Source organism: Phalaenopsis equestris, unplaced genomic scaffold (assembly GCF_001263595.1).
Source record: "Phalaenopsis equestris unplaced genomic scaffold, ASM126359v1 Scaffold000609, whole genome shotgun sequence".
In the NCBI taxonomy this organism is placed as follows: Eukaryota; Viridiplantae; Streptophyta; class Magnoliopsida; order Asparagales; family Orchidaceae; genus Phalaenopsis; species Phalaenopsis equestris.
This window is the reverse complement of record NW_018165049.1, coordinates 1,713,719-1,734,507: the sequence shown is the minus strand read 5'-3', so window position 1 is coordinate 1,734,507 and position 20,789 is coordinate 1,713,719. Positions and strand designations below refer to the sequence as shown.

Below are 20,789 nucleotides of genomic sequence, written 5' to 3'. Positions count from 1 at the left end.
AAAGAGTGTTATTGTCATTTGCTCATATAGTTGTTGCCCATGGAGAGTGAGAGCTTCGATATTGGTCGACGAACAAACATTTGAAGTAAAGAAATATGAAGTTTCACATATTTGTCCAGTTATCAACATAGATGGCAACAAACAGACAATAACTAGTGAGTAGCTAATGAAATATAAGATATGGTAAAAATCTTTCTAAATATGTCTCTAAAACAAATAAATCTTGGCTTAGAAAGAAATTATGACCTGCCATAGCACTGATGAAGTTGTGGATACCTAGACAGTTAGCACGGGATCAAATATTTGGATCGGTTGATGATAGTTTCAAGTTAATTCATGCACTGTGTGGAGCTTGTAAGAAGGAATATGGTTTTTTATATTACCTCTGAGTACAATAATGTTGATCAAACATTTGAGAGATTGTATGTTCATTTCAAGTTGTGCATCGATGGTTTCCTAGTTGGATGCAAAAATCTTGTGGGTCTTGATGCATGTCACTTAAAATCTAAATACTTAGAGGGCTTGCTTTTAGCTAATGCATTGGATGGAAATAATGGACTTTTTACGATCGCGTATATAGTATTCAAGTTCCATTCAAAGAAGTCATAGGAATGGTTTATTAGGAATTTAGCTATATCTTTTGAGTTTGAACATTAGGTTTTATATAATACATGGAGAAGTCTTTGTGTTGAGACCTTAAGGTGTGTATTTCCATACACATAACCTAGAGTTTGCATGTAATGTTTATGGAAAGATATTAAGATATACCACTATTTTCAAGGCAACAAAGCGATCCGACAAAATGTTTAGCTAGCGTCAAATTCCTACACTAGGGAAAAATTCAGTGTGAATCTCAATGAGATTTGTGAAATTAACCCACAACTTCATGCATATCTAGTCAATCTCCCGTATAAATGGGTGAATTGTCAATTCTTGCTTGATATTAAAAGTCAAATCAATACTAACAATATTTCTAAATCCTTCAACTCTTGGATTGAAGAAGCAAGAGGAAAAAACCTATTACGCATTCGGCGGACATGATTAGAGGGATGAAAATGGAGAAAATAACTAAAAGAGAGCTTAAATCAAGTGAGTGAATACGTGAATTAGTACCTGCAACTGACTAGCATATAAGAGGGTAAAGAAAAAAGAAAAAGGTTCATTATAAGGCCTTCAACAACATACATGACTGAAGTTGAGGGACCCGAAGAAAGATACATAATTGACATTAAGAGAAAATGTAGTTGTGGATTTTAGCAGTTGAGTGGTCTCTCATGTTTTCATGCTACCTACTTTATCGACATCAAAGATATGACATTGTGGCATAGCTGTTTTGATGAGCATTTTTATACGATGAGGTTTTTCTTTTTAACTTTTCAAATTCAATTTATACACTATATGTTAAATTATTTTTGACTTTATCAAAATAACTACAGATACAGGATGACCTATGACAGAGAGATTGTCACCCTCCCGTGGAAGTGCGAGTGGATTGCACCTAACGACGACCTTAACATTTTTGCACCAAATACATCAGGAAATGCCGAGGAAACAGAGAATAAAATTTTTTATGGTGACTAATAAAAAAGAGTAAAATGACTCATAAATGTGATTGTTGTGGTCCTTAGCGGCACCACATAACCACTTGTAAGGAGCCAATTAGCCAATCAAGTCAGAAATTTACCTGAAGCTGATGCTATCTCGTATTCTCAGAATTTACATATGTTGATAGAGTTGTGAGAACAATACTTCTAATACATTGAGAGAGATTGGATGACGATAATGATGATGAACAAATTAATGAAGCGTGCCCATGAACCCATACCACATCTGTTGCCTAACCACATCAACATCAATCATTTTTTTTGAAAACTTTATTAACACATCAACATCAATCATTATTCTCTTGTTAAAACTATTTTGTTTGAAGTGGGGGTATGGGAGGGGGGGTGGGGTGTATATTTGCTGATTAATGAAATATCAAAACTTTTTATATGTATTATTAATGGAAAGCTTCTTCTCACGCTCCTTCATGGATATTTGCTTAGTTATGAAATATCAACACTTTTTATATCCATTATTACTTGAAAGCTTCTTTTCACACTCCCTAATGGATTTCAGAATGAGGAAATAACTTTTGGTTGACTGTGCTTGCGGCATGCAATCTATATTTAATTATCTCATTATGATTTTACTTCTATATTTTGTTTGATGCATGGGTTTTATGTGAGTTTTTAAAGAGGACCATGAATGGAACTACGTGTGCTTCTATTGAGGTAGAAACCTTTACATCACACTCACAAAGGTATTAAACATGTAAATTTTAAATTAAGTTGTTAGATATGTAAATACATAAGAATAGTTGCTTCAAAAAGGTTAATGGATAAAATCAATTTGAAACATGTTAGGAAGTAGCTTAAAACAGCTTGAAGGTTTGTTATTGTTTATTCATGATAACGAACATACAACTGCATAAAAGAATGGCATCGAGCGAATGTACAATGATTTGAGTTTTCAGTAATTTTATGGGGTGTGGTTTCATTAAGGATTGATCATGATCAAGCCAACTCATATCTTCACCTTCAGCTTTATGTCATAGAATTTTATTCTTTTGTGAAGCAGTGATTATTAGTATAATATTATTTGCCTTGTTATTGTGACACTGTTCTCTGATGCTATACTTTGTTTATCGCGATGATTGGTCATGATTGTGAAAGAGTTGCATCAATGAAAGCAGTTTTGGAAAGTTTCCTCACATATCCTGATTTGCTTGTTTTGGTCTGTCTTGTGAATTAATTTGTTGTCTATGCAACCTTTTTGAATGTTTGGCGGGAGCATTATTCATGAAAATGATGCCTAAGATTTTTTGAATTTGAATACATTTTCTTGCTCATCTACAACACCTGAGTTTAAAAGTTCATATAAATATTCATGATTTCTATTTGCCCTCTATCTTCTACCTCTCATATTTTTTTATCTTGTTTCAATTTGTATTCTTGCTTATTGTATAAAAAATGATCTTAATTTATTAGAACTAAATGAAAATATGACACTAAATAGGATGCAATGGGGGAAAAATGATTTATGTAGCCGACCCCACGTCGTGGGATTAAGGCTTTGTTGTTGTTGTTTCAATTTGTATTTCTATACATCATTTTTTTAATATTAGAAACTCGAAAGAGAATTAAAAATCAAATAGTTTGCTGTGTATTTAATATATTTTTGTACCACTGCAGTCACTTACATTTAATACATTTTTGCACCACTAGAGTTTGTTTTATATTTAATATATTTCTCATTAAGGTTTTTATCATGCTGCATGTTAAACTTCTTTGTTATAGTCATTCTTCACACAACTTGGTCACATGGAACGTGTGCTTTTCTGTATGCATTTTAAATGTTCGAATTTTGGGGCATTTACATGCAAACCACCCAATTCCTATGCACTTACATTTCTAACGTCTAAATTTTGCTTTCTTACATTTATACCACCCAAATCATTCATCTCACGTCAAAATACCATTATGTAACTTCCAAAAAGTGAATACAACTTTTCATGCATAGTTAACGTGGCTTATATGTAAAAATTGAAGTTTAACTGTTAGCCATGTAAATACATAATAATGGAGTGGTATGTATATACATCATCCTTGAATTTTTATATGAACCAATTGATATATGCTGTTGTGTTTAACTATTCTATTTCACATTTAGTGGCATATCCAACGGCTCTATTAAACATGTTGTTAGTGATAAATCCGCTGTTGTTTCCTCAACTTCTCAGCTTAAAGATACTGTCTGAATCATGCAAACTAAAGCTAACAACATTCCTAATGATAATAATTTGCAGCCCCAACAAAGGATGATCAAAAGCTTTGGATGTATACTACAATCTCAAATCCAATCAAATAAACAACTAATCATGTTCAGCTGATAGCGGTGATATGCTTGATAAGCCTTGCTTTGTAGATGAACAGAGGATGATATGTTAATCTTCATTGTATCAGAACTTTGGTTTGAAGGAGTTGTTCATTTGGCCATTAAATTTGATGTGAAAAATACTGTAAGAGTCTTGTAAGTCATGCGAGTCTGTATAATTGAGCAAGTTATCTTATAAGATGCAAACTTGCCATGAGAGAATCTTGTAAGAATTTAGAAATTAAACTAATTGATTGGCAACAGAAGTTTAAATTTCTCGTCTTCATTTGCTGCATTTGAAGATGTCAACTTGCCATGTGAGAATCTTGTAAGAATTTAGAAATTAAATTTAACTTTTTATACTTGCTACTCTCATAAAGAATCTAAAAATCATCAAAAATATTTTTTATATTTATATATCTCATATCTTTATATTTATATCGATAATATTTTGGTATTTTAAATATATGTATGGGATGATTTATTTTTTTAAAAAGTGATAATAATATTATTTTTTGATGTGTTTTGAAAGATTTAAATATCATATCTGTAAATACGAAAGTTTAAATGTGAGATAAGTAAATACATACGAATTGAGTGCGATGTATGTAAATGATCCTTTTTAATTATTTTTTTGGAATTTTCTTTTCTCTGCCCACGAAGCGGGTGTTTGATAGAGGACTTTTAATAGGTTTACCTATGGATTTATCCTAAATCCAGTCTAACACCAACAAATCGAAAGCTGTCTCTTTTTAAACGTATGTCCGGATTTAGTAAATCCAATAGAAAGACGAATTTACTCAATTTATGCCACCGTTGTTTGTGACCTTTATTTCTATTCAGACTCGTTGAATTTACTGAATTTGATAAACTCTATTTAATGCAAATCCAACAGGTATTTGACTGCAACACAAGATTTACATTAATATAATTTATCAAATTTGTGGATTTTGCCACGGATGCAACTAAGCTAAAGGCGCGAGCAACGGCGGAGTAAATCCGTGAAATACTCCTCACATACTAATTTGATAAAATCAGTATTTAAGGTGCCAAGGAGATGAAATTGGAGGAAGAAGTGAAAGGGGAGAATGTAGGATTATATATATTTTTAATATTAGACTAAATTTAAGTTAAAATTAAATTCAATTAAAAATGTGCTACCAAAGACAGACTCAAGTGTGTTGGCACAAATCCTAATCTCCCACTTATTTTCTCCGCTCTTATTGTCGTAAGACAAAGAGGGTCGAGAGGAAAACCTTGTTCGATTTGACGCAATTTTCATTACCCTTTGTCCGCGTCGTTCAAAGCCATGATCGGCGTCGAGGAATCCGAGGCGCTTTTCGCTCTTCTCAACGCAGAGACCCGATCACTCGATGATATATTCTCTGAATTCAGCTCTCGGTTCCCCCGCGACGTCCATTTCAGAATATGTTGCTCAATCGCCATGCTTCTCGAGGTTGCTAGCTAAACACTCTCTTTTACCATAACTTTATCCGTTTTAGATCAATAGTGTGTTAATTTTTTCAAGCTTCCTGGTCTTAAGGATTCCTTGAGATTTCTGGTTGACCTTATTGGTTCCAATGAAGGGAAGTTTTTGTTGAAATATTTGTCTTGTTGATCTTTACGTGCTATTATTATTTGAAACCAAGCCTGTTCGAATTCTGCTTGATGTTTTCAGCTAAAGATAATTCTCGTCTCTTTATTATTGGAAGTGCAAGTATGTTTAACTTAGGGTTCATATCCCTCATCCAGTATGTGCATTGATGGCAGAGTATAAACAATATTTGAAGATCATCTTGATATGAGAATTTTTCAAATCGAAGTTATTATTCTACTATGATATTTGAAGTGTGGTAAAGTTGAGTTTGAGTAAAAAGAGGAGAATGCCAATTAGTTTCCTTTGTTCACTTTGGTTGGAAAGGATAAAATTGGAGTTGCGGAAGTGTTTCAATATCATAGACTGTAGCAGATTACTCTGGGAGAGACTACGATTTCCATTAAAAATGAAGGCTATAAGTTATCCATTAAGCCATACATTTTTATATTTATACGTTTTCCATGATGAACCCTTCTTCATCTATTGCTACATTAAAGATGGGATTTGTTTTCCACGCAAAACAAACGAAGCATTCCGCTGCTTTCCATTTTATTCCTAATTTCAACTTTCCTTGCAACCAGTTATGATAATATTCTAAGAGTCAGGGAAGGAGGAGAATGACAATTCTAACCCTTATTTTATTACTGTGTTTGTCACCTTATACAATCACTATGCTTTAAATTACATCGTTGGTTTTAATCTATAGTATGTAAATTACTCATTTAATGAGAAATTGACCATTTATCATGCTTATATTGGACCTAATGATGATCCAACAACATATAAAAGTCTGGGATTTAGATTCTATTTTCACCCATTTATTACATCAATCAAAATGGTCACATGGAATCTAAATATCATCGTCAAACCATGCCATTTGATGGACTATATATATTGAAAGTTGTAATTATATCATGCAAGAAAGGCAATCCATGGAGAAAAAAATGATGCATCTGATGTATGATCAAATGAACTCAAAATTTTTGAAATTGGGCATGCCCTGATTTTGATGATGTTAAAGAGAGAGAATTCTATCTTAGTTGGTTTGTCAATGTCCAAGAAAGGTACAAAATGCACCATTGAATGAATAGATTAAATTAATGTCAGAGGATTAGGAATTAAAATGGATTAAAAATGTTTTTAAAACAATTTTCATCGTGCATATGTATCTTTTATTCCGATATCATATACTAAAGCCATCCTCAGAGTTTCTTTTGTTGTTATCAACGCGCGCATGTATATTCCCACCAACATTTTTTTTTAATTTTTGTAGTATTTGGAATATTCACAAACCTTAAAAAACTCTTAAAAGTCACAGTAAGCACTATTTTTCAATCTAACTGAAGTATGTATAGTCTCTCTCCACAGCTAGGTTGTAGATTATTGATATTATGAGCAAGGAATACTCAGGTTAAGGCGAACGATGATTTTTTTTTTTTATTTTGAATATTTTCTTTTACAATGGAAAATGCATGGAGTGGCTTTTCCTTGATTCAGTTTCTCAAGCTTGTTTCTAATTTATTTTACTGATCTGTAACTGGAATCACTTTCACTATAAGCTTGCTAATTTCTATGCTTTATTATTTATTGCATTAAGGGTTCTGGTTGTGTGTTTTCTAGTTGTTGGATATTTTTTTGGAAATATTGCTTTTGTTCTATCATATAAAAATATTACGCAGCTAGCAGATCCATTCTTTTTATGGTTTCTTTACTTTCATCATATTTTCCATGTTTTAGGACAAGAAGCTGCTTGGGACCAGTCAGCGTTTGGTTTCCTTTGGCATCCTACATCAGACATATTCCTCTCAACCAATTTCTTCTAATCCATTTATCTCTTTGCTTATAGATGTGAGTACTACAAATACTCCTAAACTCTTTTCATCTTTGTTTTGAATAACATTATAAATCTTGTCTTTTCTCTCCTCAAGTTAAGCTTTAGGTAACGAGACCATAAAGAAATTGTTTGTTTAAATTTTGGATGAGAATTCTTTGCATTGTCTTGGTTCAATTTCTTGAGTTATGAAAGTGTAGCTAGCTGTTGATGAAAGAACATTTTGAACCCCAAGCTTCTAACAGCCTAGTAGTAAAGTTGCCTACAAAATAAGAGCTGTAATTTCCAGCTTTATACTAGTGCAAGAATTAACTTTTTGATTTAGACTGGCTGAGAGAAGAGATGCTTGGGCATATTTCTTTTTTCTTTTTTTTCCGCATTGAGGAACTCATGAAATTGACATTTGCAAAGCTAAATGGAACAATATTATTTTCAAGTATAAATAGATCACACTATCACTGCAAAATCTTGTCTTTTACATCACTATGTTTGATTCAAAGTTATGCAAAATATTCATACAATGTAATAGAGCCTACAGTGTATTCATACAGAAAATAAAATCATGTTTTTGGACAAATTTAATGAGAGAAAAATGGAACCGCAAAATGGTTTGATCACATTTGTAGAAAGAAATTTGTGAAACATTAGACTTAGATTGGTTTTGTTTCAATTCTCATGAATATAAAGTTGGGGACAATTTATGTTTATGAAGTGCTGTGGGCAACATATTTTTTATGGTGAGTAGTAACTAGTATGATCTTTGGTTTCAATAAGCTTCCAAAACATTTAAGGGAGCTATGCTTTAAAATAATTTGAAGTCATTCAAAGCATTGACTTCAGATTCAGTAAGAGCTTTTAAGATTCACATAAATGATGGATTTTAAAATGCAAAAAATGAGCTTCTAATTCTTATTTTGTGAAGACAGCAGCAACTTTCAAATCTTTCATGAGCTACATCATATCCACTATTCTGTTCAGCTTTAGCCCATACGTTGTTGCACATTGATTTTGTTATTGCTGCCATTTGAAGAACATTTAAAGTGCATTGACTTGATTTTTTTATTGTGAGAGTGATTTTGTTGTGCTGCCATGTCAATAATAAATAAATCATGTTATCACTGCAAACCTGTCTTTTACATCACTATATTTGATTCAAAGTTATGCAAAATATTCATACAATGTGATAGAGCTTACAGTGTATTCGTACAGAAAATAAAGTCATGTTCTTGGACAAATATACAACAACAACAGCAACAACAACAAAACCTTAATCCCACTACGTGGGGTCAGCTACATGAATCCTTTTGCTCCATTGCGCTCTATCTCTATTGAATCCTTTTGCTCCATTGCGCTCTATTTAGTGTCATATTTTCATTTAGTTCTAATAAATTAAGATCATTTTTTTATACAAGAAGCCAAAGTTTTCCTAGGTCTACCGCTGCCTTTCTTAACATAAGTTGAATCTAAAACATCTACTCTCTTAATCAGATCATCAGATGGTCGACGTTTAATGTGACCAAACCATCTAAGATGACTCTCTCTAATTTTGTTCGTCATTGGAGCTACACCAACCCTATCATAGATATATTCATTTCTCATTTTGTCTCTAAATGTAAAGCCACTCATCCACCTAATCATTCTCATCCCAACAATACTTAATTTAGTATTATGCTTCTCTTTTAAAGGCCAACATTCAGTGCCATAGAACATTGCAAGTCTCACCACCATCTTATAAAATTTTCCTTTCAGTATGAGCGGTACTTTTCTATCACACAAAAGGCCCGAAGCATTCCTCCACTTCAACCAACCAACTTGAATTCTACTATTAACATCCCCATTTATATATCACCATCGCTTTGAACAATAGACCCGAGATATCTAAACGGTTCACATCTTTTAATAATTTGATCACCCAAAGTTACACTTATGTCGCTAGAGCTACTACTACTAAAATTACATTCCATGTATTCATTTTTAGTTATACTCAAATGAAAACCTTTAAACTCCAATGTTGACCTCTATAATTTAAATTTTTCCTGGGCTTTTTTTCTCGCCTTATCCACGAGAAGGATATCATCAGCAAAAACATACACCAAGGTACATTCTCCTATAAATGTCCAGTAAGACCATCCATAACTAAAGCAAAAAGATATGGGCTTAAAGCCGATCCTTGATGTAATCCAACAAAAATAAGAAAATATTTGGTCAATCCTCCTTTGGTTCGAACACAAGTAACAACTATAGTATACATATTTTTAATGACTCGAATTTAAGTCATGTCAACACCTTTCTTCTCAAGAACTCTCTGAAGGATATCTCTTGGAACCTTATCGTAAGCTTTTTCTAAATCAATAAAAATCAAATGTAGATTCTTCTTAGTAACTTCTTATATTTTTTCTTTTCTTGCATATTATTATTTCACCACTAACTATTTTTATTTATAGAAACTTTTTTTTTATTCTCTTTTTCTTTTTTTTGCTATTTATTTAATAGTGTTTGTTATTTTATCACACATAACATTTGCTTCTTCATGAACATCCCAAATTTTGAAATCTTGAATTTTATTCATAAAAATAATTTTATTTGTCTTTTAAGTATCCCCATCTAATTTTACTATAATGAGTCATATTATTAATTTTTCTACAACTCTTTATCTTAAAAACTAGAACTAATAACCGATGTTGGTTACTTAAATACTCACTTGGAATGATCTTACAATCTTTGCAATCTCGACATCTCTTCTTCTCATAAGAAAATAATCAATTTGTGTTTTATTAGATCCATTCTTATAAGTAATTAGATGTTCATCTATTTTCTTGAATAAATTATTAATAATAACAAAATCATGCGATAAAGCAAAATCTAAAATAACTCTGCCTTCTTCATTAGTCACTCCAAAATCATAGCCACCATATATATTTATGAAATCTTCCACTACTTTACCGACATGCCCAATTAAATATCCTCCAATAAAAATTCTTTCTTCAAGAGGTATCATTTGTATTAAAACTTCTAAGTCATTCTAGAATTTATATTTAGAACCTATATCTAAACCTACTTGAGGAGCATAAGCACTTATAATATTAAAAATCTTAGTATTAATAATAATGTTAAGGGCTATATATCTATCTCCAACTCTATTAATTTTTACAACATTATTCTTTAAATTTTTATCTATAATTACACCTACACCATTTCTAGTGCGATTCTTACCAATACCAAAGTTTAAAACTTAAGTTATCAATTTCCTTAACCTTTTCTCCATCCCCATCTTATTTTTTGAATACATAAGATATTAATCATTTTATGAATCATAATATCAACTAATTCCATTAATTTACTATTGAGAGTACCTATATTTCAAGATCCTATCCTAATATTAATTTCATTAGTGTTAGGATGTAATGAGAGAAAAATGGAATTGCAAAATATTTTGATCATATAGGTCGAAAGAAATGTTAAAAAATTAAACTCAGATTGGCTTTGTTTTGATTCTAATGAATATAAAGTTGGGGACAATTTATGTTTATGAACCACTTAGTGATTTAAAGGTTTTGTTGTTGTTTTTGTTGAACCGCTGTGGGCAACATACATATTAGCCTTAGCTTGGCTTTGGGTTCAATAAGCTTCCAAAACATTTAAGGGAGCTATGTTTTAAAATGATTTGAAGTCATTCAAAGGGCATTGATTTGAGATTCAGTAAGAGCTTCTAAGATTCACTGAAATGATGGATTTTAGGCAGCAAAAAATGAGCTTCTTCTTCTTATGTTGTGAGGACAGCAGCAACTCTTCCAAATATTTCATGAGCTACATCATATCTAGAATTTTGTTCAGCTATATTAAATAATTAGGCTGCGTCCATCGTAATTTGAAGAACAACAGTTTGAATCAAGGAATCATCTCTTTGCAATTTATGACGTATAGGTGCATACTTCAACTCAGTGCGCATTGTATTAGTTGGACCCTTTATTAGGTATCTTAAGCATGATTATGAAAATTCCCTTTTCTGATGAGCTCCAAACGATTAAGTGAAACTGGAGCTACATATAGTCTTCATTTCCAATATGACCTTTCATAAGTTTTTATTGATTGTGAACTCAACTACTGCTTAGCTCGCTAAAATTATTATATTCTTTTTGGGTTTCTGTTTTTTAACTAGTTGACAGATCATCATCTTTGATGTATTATTGTTTATGTACCAATGCTAAATAATTGATTAAGATATCAATCAATTTGTTCATCTTTTAGATAAATAAAAATAAAAAAATCTTTTAGTGTACAAATGATGTATGGAAACATAATTTTTAATCAATACAATGTAAATCTTGAATCACTTGTCTTGCTTTTTGACATCTAAAACTTAATTTTGGGTAAGTTGTACTCAATTCCTTCGAGTTACAAGGGTTGTTTTTGTTGATAAACTTTTTCTTAAAAACTCTCACTCTTGTCCCTCCTTTTTCCTGAGATTTTTTGTAGATCTATACAATTTTGTTACCACTATTAACTAAAATGTTATGAAATTCCTTATAGATTTCAAGTCTATCACTTTTTTTTCACCAACTTAGCATAAGCACATGCTACTGGTGGCAGGTACCTTCATTGGGTTTTGATTGAATCATCTCTATTCCTTTTCTCATGGTCAATCCTAAGGGAGGTTGGGTGCAACAACTAGCATTTTTACAACTTCTTGATGTCTATTTGTTCACCCTTCCACCTATTCATAGTTGTGAGATTTTTAGCCGCAAATATCATTGATTTGCATTTACCTGACAATTAAGTTTCCCTCTTGACTGAACCTATGAATCAATTGAAGTTCCTTTTGAAGAAACTAGATAAACAACATACGTTTCCTTTCCGAGAAAAATGCATCAAGAAGAGTGTGAGAACTTGACCCGCTTGCTGGGAAAAATTTTCACCGAGTCAATGCAGATAGATCAGGCTTCTAGCATATATTATCTATCAGTGAATATACATAATCAGCCATTTCAATATGTTAAACATAGCTTATGAAATTACCTTACCGAGGACTTTGGATGCACACTCACTCTGTTTATAATACTACCATTGTTGCAATGCCTTCCGGCGTTACTGTTCCTATTGTTCAATGTGGACACTGATCCCAAAATATGACTAGGAACTGAGCAATTGTGCCCCAAGGGAGTTGCTTCTTTTGTCATCAAGTTCTCCTGTGAGATGAAGATGCGAGAGCCATGTCCCTTAGGTAGGGGCAACAAGGCTCTTTTGCTGTCCCATCTTTACCTGGACAGGCCTTTTTTTCTTGCCCTTTTTGTAAGGGGAACTAGGTTACCCTCTTGTATATCTTTGAGGGCCCCACATCCCCATGTTGCGGCAGTTCTTCACTCTTTTCAAATATCTGACACACGGTCATCCAATTATATAATGTGCACCGGGCATGCAAGTTCTGCCTAGCTGCGCATCCTGGAAGTGGATATTTTCCACATTCTCAATTGCTGTCAGTGCCTGATGTCAGTAATGTATAACAGGATCAACTCTTGCCACATACAAGCTTAATTTTCTTTGTGCTGGATGCTGCGTGTCCACTTGATTGCACATCAAAAGTATACTGCAGAAGGCGATTTCTTACTTGCCCCTTGAAACCGACATGCATGCTTGACCTCCTGCATTTTTTGCACTGAACTTTGTTGCGCATACAGATTGCATGACCTTACATTGCTACCGTTACACTTTTTGTACCTAGCTTCGGTAGCTTGGTCATGCACGACGTACATGCTCTTGCATTTATGAATGCGCCCTGCACAGGATGCCCATGCACTTGGTCACATGTGCATCGGATGCATTAGTTGCATTAGTTTGTCCAAGTGCTTAGTTATGTCTTTATGTGAGTCTGTGTGCATCCAATAGAGATGATGCAAATCTTTCTAAAAACTGCCTAGTCTTACCACTGCTACATGCATTGACAATGTCTAAATCTGCTAGTGGGTGAAAGTCACCACCCATTGTCTAAAGCTGGCAGGGGGTGAATGTCACCACCCACTGTCTTCAACTGAACTCAATTTACTCGTTTTACTTTTGTGCAATAGCCATATTAGGTATTTATACTCCCTAATTCTAATTTCATATTTTCTTGTCTTGAACATTCTTAGCAGGCTGCTTGCGATGATTCATCTGAAAAGGTTGAATTGGCATTTATTCAGCAGATACTTGGATTTGCATTATCAAGCAATAACAAGGAGGTATACAACATTCATATATTTTACTTTCTTATTTTTTGCTTAAAGGCAAGTGCTCTTATTTTACTTTTGAGGACTAGCTTGTTTGCTAGATATATAATTTTATATTTGTTGCAATTGCTGCTAAGTGATCTACTATTTTAATGTAGTTACACTTTGCCTTTGCCCTTTTGGAAATTGTTATCTTTTATCGGCTTTGAGAAAAAGTTCAGAGTGATTCTGAATATTTCTATGTAACCATTTTAGTTCTAGTTATCTTATAATGTGTTTAGTTTAGTCCTTTGACTTTGCACATATGATTGAAAATAGTATCTATGCTAGATTATATTGGATTAGATCCGAGTCATGGGCCTAAAATTGGATAAATTAGATAGTTGAGATTAAAATTGTCCTTCGTAAATAGTTTATGCGCTATTTTGATTTTTTGTTAACTGCCTTTTTATCAAAAGTTTCTTACCATTGATATTATGATTTTGTTATCCTTCAGCTCAATCTTTGTTTTTGTACCTAATCGTGACAAAGATTGATGAATTTACTATTGACAAAAGTAATTTAGCAATTGAAGCTACTTATAACAAAAACTTCTCCCTTCGTTTTGGTAAATTAATTTTCTAGCTATTTAGTTAATTCCAATGCTTATGGTTTATTGATACAACTCTTTTGCTCGGACTAGTTTTCTGAATAGAAATTTGGCTATTTTATGGACTATTTTGGGTTTTTGTAAGAGTATTTTAGTTGTTGGATCCCGATCTGTGTTAGCTATACTTGGATCCTACTAGGACCCATGATATCTCAATGTAGCCAAGTCAAGAAAAAGGAAGAAGAGGAGAGAGGGAGAGGGAGAGGGAGAGAGCTTTGAAGGATCTTATTTCTTCATGCAATAAGCTCAAACACTATGTATGCCTTAACTTGTATTGTGCGAAAATGACTCATTTATAGATTTGGTTGGCATTAGAAGAGAGACAATATTTTAATTTGGTAAAATAAATGAAGAAATAAATACATAATATGACTGTTATAGGTGTGTGAATGTAGCAATCAGAGTCCCAATGGATACATCTCGATCGCCATTGCCTTTGGCGAGTTTGTCAAAGGCTTTGCTAGCTGATTGAATGCAGTATTCATATTCGAACAAGTGAGTTTTATTTCTTGGATGGGTGCCTTTGGAGTTGGGCGAGTGCTTTTGAATTTGATTGAGTGGTTCCCGAGCTTGCATGAGTGTCTTTGGATTAGGTCAGGTGCATTCTAAGTGGCCATTGCTCTGTTGGATGAGTGCCCGCTTGGGTGAAAGCCTTTTCAGTTTGGCAAGTGCCCTCTTGGGAGTGTGCCTTTTGAAACCATGTGCTGTGATTTCTGATGAGTTCACATGATTTTCTTGACTTTACCTCCAAAATTTATATTTGAGGATACATTTAATTCTTTAGTTCTTTTGTATCGTCGTAAAATGACTTGCAAAGAGCACAAAAAAAAACTAGGTGAGTAGTTTATTATTTTTATAGATTAATAAAAGAGACAGCAGAGAATTTTATATACTATTTTTTTCTTGCTTTGGGAGTGATGCTCCCATTAACTACTTTAATAATGATGTTTATGTAATCTCCAATTTGTCAGTGGCCACAATCATCTATAAATATTGCTGGGTTTCTCCAAGGCTGATCTGCCAGCCTTCTCCTTTTTCATTAGAGTGAAAGGTTGTGTAGAGTAACCATGTTTAAGTGGGAGATGAAGAGTAGAGGTTATTCTTGATCCGTAACAAAGGTCCCTTGTCGCAATATTCGTTGACCATATCACGTCAAGGGCTCATGCGACTAGTCGTGCCACCGGTGTGGTGGCTCTGACTCAAGCTATTTCATCTAATGAAAAGTAAAATAAATTAACAGGGAAAACATTTTAATTCTTGCAAGGTTATATTTTACTTAATAGGTTACACCAACTGGCATCTTGAACCTTTTGTTGGGGAGAGCTGAGAAACATCAAATCTCTCTAGAGGTATGGTTGATTAGTTTCCTCCATTAGAAAGGTTTATTGTAGGGAGCCTTATTTTGATAACTCTGTGTGGCTTACAATGCATCAGATTATGAGCGAGCTTTGTGGTTATCAATTAGAAGATAAAGTGAACGCATTTCTCATAGGTTTGGCACCTTTCTCCCATCCATGATGAAAGATTTGTAGTTAAGACTTATTGAGGTTCCCCTTGATAGTTTTTGAGTAGAATGTTTTTATTTCATGACATTTTCATGAATAAACTTGGTATGATTTCCAGTAAAGCTGTATGGAGATAATGAGGGGGGCAGGTTGCTAAAATTATTGGAAAGGGTGGTTGGGGCAAGTGCAAGTGTTGAGGTTTGAGCGTGAATTACCCCTAATTTTTATCCCTTTCGGGATTTCAGTCAACTTGTGATGCTGCTCCCCTAATAGCCTTTAATTTTTGTAGCTTGGTTGCACCCATCCATTGTAAGTTTGGTGGTTGAGATTGTTGAGTTGATGTTTTCCTTGACTTCCATTCGAGAACTTGTGCCTGTGCTTAAGGATTGACTTGCCGGTATTGGGATAAGCAACGAGGAAGGGAAGATGAGGATTACTTTTTTAAAAAACACGCTCCTCCACTACTCTTAATGAAGTATTTATTTCCATCATTAATAACTTCAGATTTTTGGTTAAAGTCCATTCCATTTATTGGTTAATGTAGTTTTTGGAGTTGAGTTTATTTTTTAATGAGGGTCAGTTCATTTTTTTTACAATTAGTTAAGTCTAGTGCCATCTCTTGATATATACTATTGAATTCATTTTTATAAATTTTTTCTTGGCAACCAGTCGGGGTGAAGCTGCCCTTGTTTAAATGTGATGAAAAAGTAATTTATTCCTTGCACTTTACAATAAATAATACATTTTTCTTGTTGGTTATTCTATGTTCATGTGATATTTGTGTATGTGTACTTAGTTTTATTGTCACTACTTTCCTCTCTTCTCATATCACTTTTATTGGTTTCAGAAATGTGAATGCGCTTTGGCTGTTGTAATTATGAGAAAAGATTCAATAAAAAATTTTGTCATTTATGGAAAACTTGAATTTTGCCTCAAAAATCGTATATGTTCTTTATAAATATTCTTTAATTTTTTTGCCAAATGATTCACCATTGATTTCCTTTGAACTTAGGACATTGCATGCAGTCCACAGCTGTCCACATAATCGCCCGCCTTCTTGAATCCTTGCTCCTGTGCTATTTGTGATCTTTTGTCCGCTACAAAGTTCCATAATAAACTGGAATGTCGCCTAGCATTATTTTAGATTGCATAAATCATTGCCTATATTTACTTCTAGGATTCCTATCATTTGCGTATGATGCATTATATGGAATGCATGTTTTCATATTAACGAAGCCTTTTGATTAGTTATGTTTTCCGACAACTCAATTCAAATATGTACTTGCACTAAATTCTCGTAAGCCACCACATAAGCTTCATAAATTTCTGTCTCCACAAAACTGAGGGTCCCACAATTTGAGTTATTTCCATGTTATCCTCTCTCATTATGGTAAGCTAGTTAAACATCATTAATGGATATTTTATTGATAGCGTGAGTGATACCTTTTTTGATTGTGTCTATTCTTAAGGCTTGATTATACTTCACATAGATTATCCTTGGAAGATCCTTACATGCTTGTATGTAGGACATAATAGCAGGCTCAAGATGAACCATCAAACTAAATTTTATCCACCTTTAAAGACCATTTTCGACACTTAACAGTTTGAATTCTTTGTGGAAATAACTTCGCCATCATTGGCTGGAAAATCTGAAGTAACACATTTTTGTGCATGCAACTACCACACTTGTTGAGATACAAGAAAGCTGACCTCTCCTCAATTGGGTTAAATCTCTTCCTTGTTTCATGAATCATGGACATCAAGGAACTCATAAACCCTTTGTTAGGCATTAGGGGGCGATAAGTAGTCTTCTCTCTTATAGGGGATATCCTATTAAGATTTTTTTTAAGAAGACGGTGTCATGGCATCAACATATATCAACTTTAAGTCATGATGGAGGAATGCATTTTTTTATGTCATCATCAATTTTCATAGAACCTCGAAAATATGGTTTCATTGTTAGCTTATATTTATGCAAGTTCAATGTTTGCTCCTAAGCTATGAAGCACGGACAAAAGACATGGACACGACCTGATCTGCCTACACAACATAATTGACAAAAAGTAGGATACCACACGTTTTGGGCTTGTTTTTATATTTAATAAACTATCAATTTAAAATATATTTTTTCATTTTCTCTACTTAGGGCTATCAAAAATGCTCGTTGTTCGCGAACAGCTCGTGTTCGGCTCCTCTCGTTAATTAGCGCTGTTCCGGCTCGTTCGTTAAGTAAACAAGCCGAACATGAACATGTTTTTAAAACTCGAATTATAAACGAGCTGAACACGAACAATTCTTTGTTCTCTCGTGTTTGGCTCATTTTAGCTCGAAATAAAAAAAAATTATATAATAATATATTACATATATTATTTATATAATAATATATTATATATATTTATATCTAAGTTTAAATTGGAACACCTTGTGTGGTATTGTGGTTAGTGCTTTCTTTTGCATACATTTGGTCCATGTTCGAATCCATCACTTTACATCTATTTTTTTCAATTTAATTTTAACGAGCCATAGGAAAATTACAATTTAATTTTAACGAGCCAATTTCGAGTCGAACAAGAGCTGAAAACGAACACGAACATTTAAATCGAGCCGAACACGAACACACTGTTCACGTTTAAACTTTGGTATTCTGGTAAGAGTCGCACTAGAAATGGTGTAGATGTAATTATAGATAAGAGTTTGAAAGATAATGTTGTAAAAATTAATGGAGTTGGAGATAAAATTATAGCCCTTAAGATTGTCTGAGCTCGCTCAAGCTCAAACTCGTTTACAACTCTACATACCAACCAAATTTTATTCATATACATAACTTATTCATAACATGACATTGAAAATTTTTAAGCGTAAGACTAAATGGTGGTGAATTTGGCGCAAGCAAGATTGTGATATAAGATTGAATGCAAAAATGGATGTGTTTTTGGTAGAATTTTAACTCGAGTATTATAAGAGATGATTATAATATAAGTAAGATTATGATGATGGTCATAATGTTTACTACATAAACAAATAATGCCTTAGTTTTTAAAGAATATTATCTCAATGTGATTGATGTTATTGCATATATCTAAAAAATAATAGATATAACTCAAGCAAGGTTGTATTGTAAGTTTAGAGGTAGCAATAATTATGCTATAAATATTAGTATGAAACATATATAGAAAAAGATTGTAGTGGTGCAAGAAAAGAGATGAACATCTTATTACTTATAAGAGTGGATTTAATAAAACACAAATTGATTATTTCTGATGAGAAGAAGAGATCGTCGCTATTGTAAAATTGTAAAGTCATTACAAGTGAAAATTTAAGTACCCAACGCCATTTATTAGTTCTAGATTTTAAAATTAAGAGTTGTGAAATAAAAAATATTAGGACTCATCATCATTGAGAGTGCCGGATTCATCAAATGTTCTCAAATCAAAAAATAATCTTGATATTATTGCAAAAGGAGAGGAGGGATGCTGCAAATTCTCTAAAGTAGAGAAGCCTTGTGAGATTGAAAGGAACTTAATGGTGCACCAATGGGTGCAACTTGGGCATCCAGAACTAGACAATCATTCTCATAATTCAACCGATATGAGTTGCAATATGCATGGAATTTCTTCCAAGCCCTCTAATATGGTATGGGGCTGTTTGCAACTTCCTTTGCTATTCATTTACAGGGGCATTTACATGCTTGCCACACAATTCCTGTATATTTTATAAATGAGGGAAGTGTCGAGATAGTTTCGTGACTATTTTTAGTACTAAAGGCTATAAAAGTGCTAATTTTACCGCAGACCCTTTTAATATGACGGAAGAGTACTTCAACCTCAATTTAAAGAGTCTAGGATTAATTTGGCACTAAAACGACCCATGTAAATAATCAATGGACTATTTTTACACTTTACTGATTAAATATCTAACCCCTAAACTTTTATTTTTTACATTTATACCTTCTTAATCTTTCATATCACATCAAAAATACCACTTTTTTTAACTTAAAAAAATGAAATACACCTTCTCATGTCTAGATAAAGTGGTATACATGTAGAATTGGAAGTTTATATGTTAGATATGTAAGTACATTGAAATTGAGTGGCATGTATGTAATTATTTCTTAGTTATAACTTTCTCAAAAATATACTGTGCAATTGCTTAGGGTTATAAGAAGTCAGATGACCGGGTTGAGTTCTCAGCGCCGCTATTGTATCAATCACACAAGTTAGATGAACTCTTGGAAAGGCATGAACAGAGAATACGCCAAGCGGTTCGTCGAACATGGCTTCCAAATGGTAACACTAACTGTTCTTGCATCTGCTTGTTTTTCTTTAAACATCATTGTAGAAAAACAAAATATATGATTTCTGCTTCAATCATGAATTTGAATAGCTTCTATTTAGTGCTGAAAGTTTTGAAGTGTGATTGTTGTGGATACATCTGATAAAAAAAATCAACAAATTTTTTAAGTATAATGGTTTGAAGAAACTTAATCAGTGGAAATTTACTATTGTATATATTTTAAAAATTTAGTGTTAATGCTTATAATGGTCCTTGTTGTATGGTTTTTGCTGATGATATCCTTCTCGTGAATAAAACGAGAGAAAAAGCCCAGGAAAAACTTGAATTATGGAGGTCTACATTGGAGTCTAAAGGCCTTCATTGAAGTAGAACTAAAACTGAATACATGGAATGTAATTTTAGTTGTAATAGCTCTAGTGACAGAAGTGCGAGTTTTGACAGAAGTGTGATTTTGGGTGATCAAATTATTAAAAGGTGTGAACGATTTAGATATCTTGGGTCCGTTGTTCAAAGCGATGGTGATATAGATGGGGATGTTAATAGTAAAATTCAAGTTGGTTGGTTGAAGTGGAGGAATGCTTCGGGCCTTTTGTGTGATAGAAAAGTACCGCTTAGACTGAAAGGAAAATTTTATAAGATGGTGGTGAGACATGCAAGGCTATATGGCGCTGAATGTTGGCCATTAAAAGAGAAACATAATAAATAATAAGTTAAGTGTTGCCGAGATGAGAATGATTAGGTGGATGAGTGGCTTTACACTTAGATACAAAATGCGAAATGAATATATTCGTGA

General features: G+C 33.1%; 1 protein-coding gene and 1 long non-coding RNA gene across 5 annotated transcripts in view; both read left to right on the top strand.

Annotated features, from left to right (window-relative positions):
• Positions 1-4,176, top strand: part of LOC110029890 — a 6,127-nt gene extending 1,951 nt beyond the window's left edge. For both annotated transcript variants that reach the window (XR_002294589.1, XR_002294588.1), the window contains one exon: positions 3,851-4,176. This is a non-coding gene — a long non-coding RNA (uncharacterized LOC110029890). The remainder of the gene's footprint in view (positions 1-3,850) is intronic.
• A 923-nt stretch (positions 4,177-5,099) lies between these two features.
• LOC110029869 (CCR4-NOT transcription complex subunit 11) overlaps positions 5,100-20,789 on the top strand; it is a 49,190-nt gene continuing 33,500 nt past the window's right edge. The window contains exons 1-3 of one of the 3 annotated variants that reach the window (XM_020732348.1): positions 5,100-5,374; positions 7,253-7,363; positions 13,472-13,561. In XM_020732348.1, coding sequence (XP_020588007.1) covers positions 5,228-5,374; positions 7,253-7,363; positions 13,472-13,561 — 348 coding nt within the window. In that variant the 5' untranslated portion in view covers positions 5,100-5,227. The remainder of the gene's footprint in view (positions 5,375-7,252; positions 7,364-13,471; positions 13,562-20,789) is intronic. The other 2 variants (XM_020732346.1, XM_020732347.1) reach the window with 2 other exon arrangements.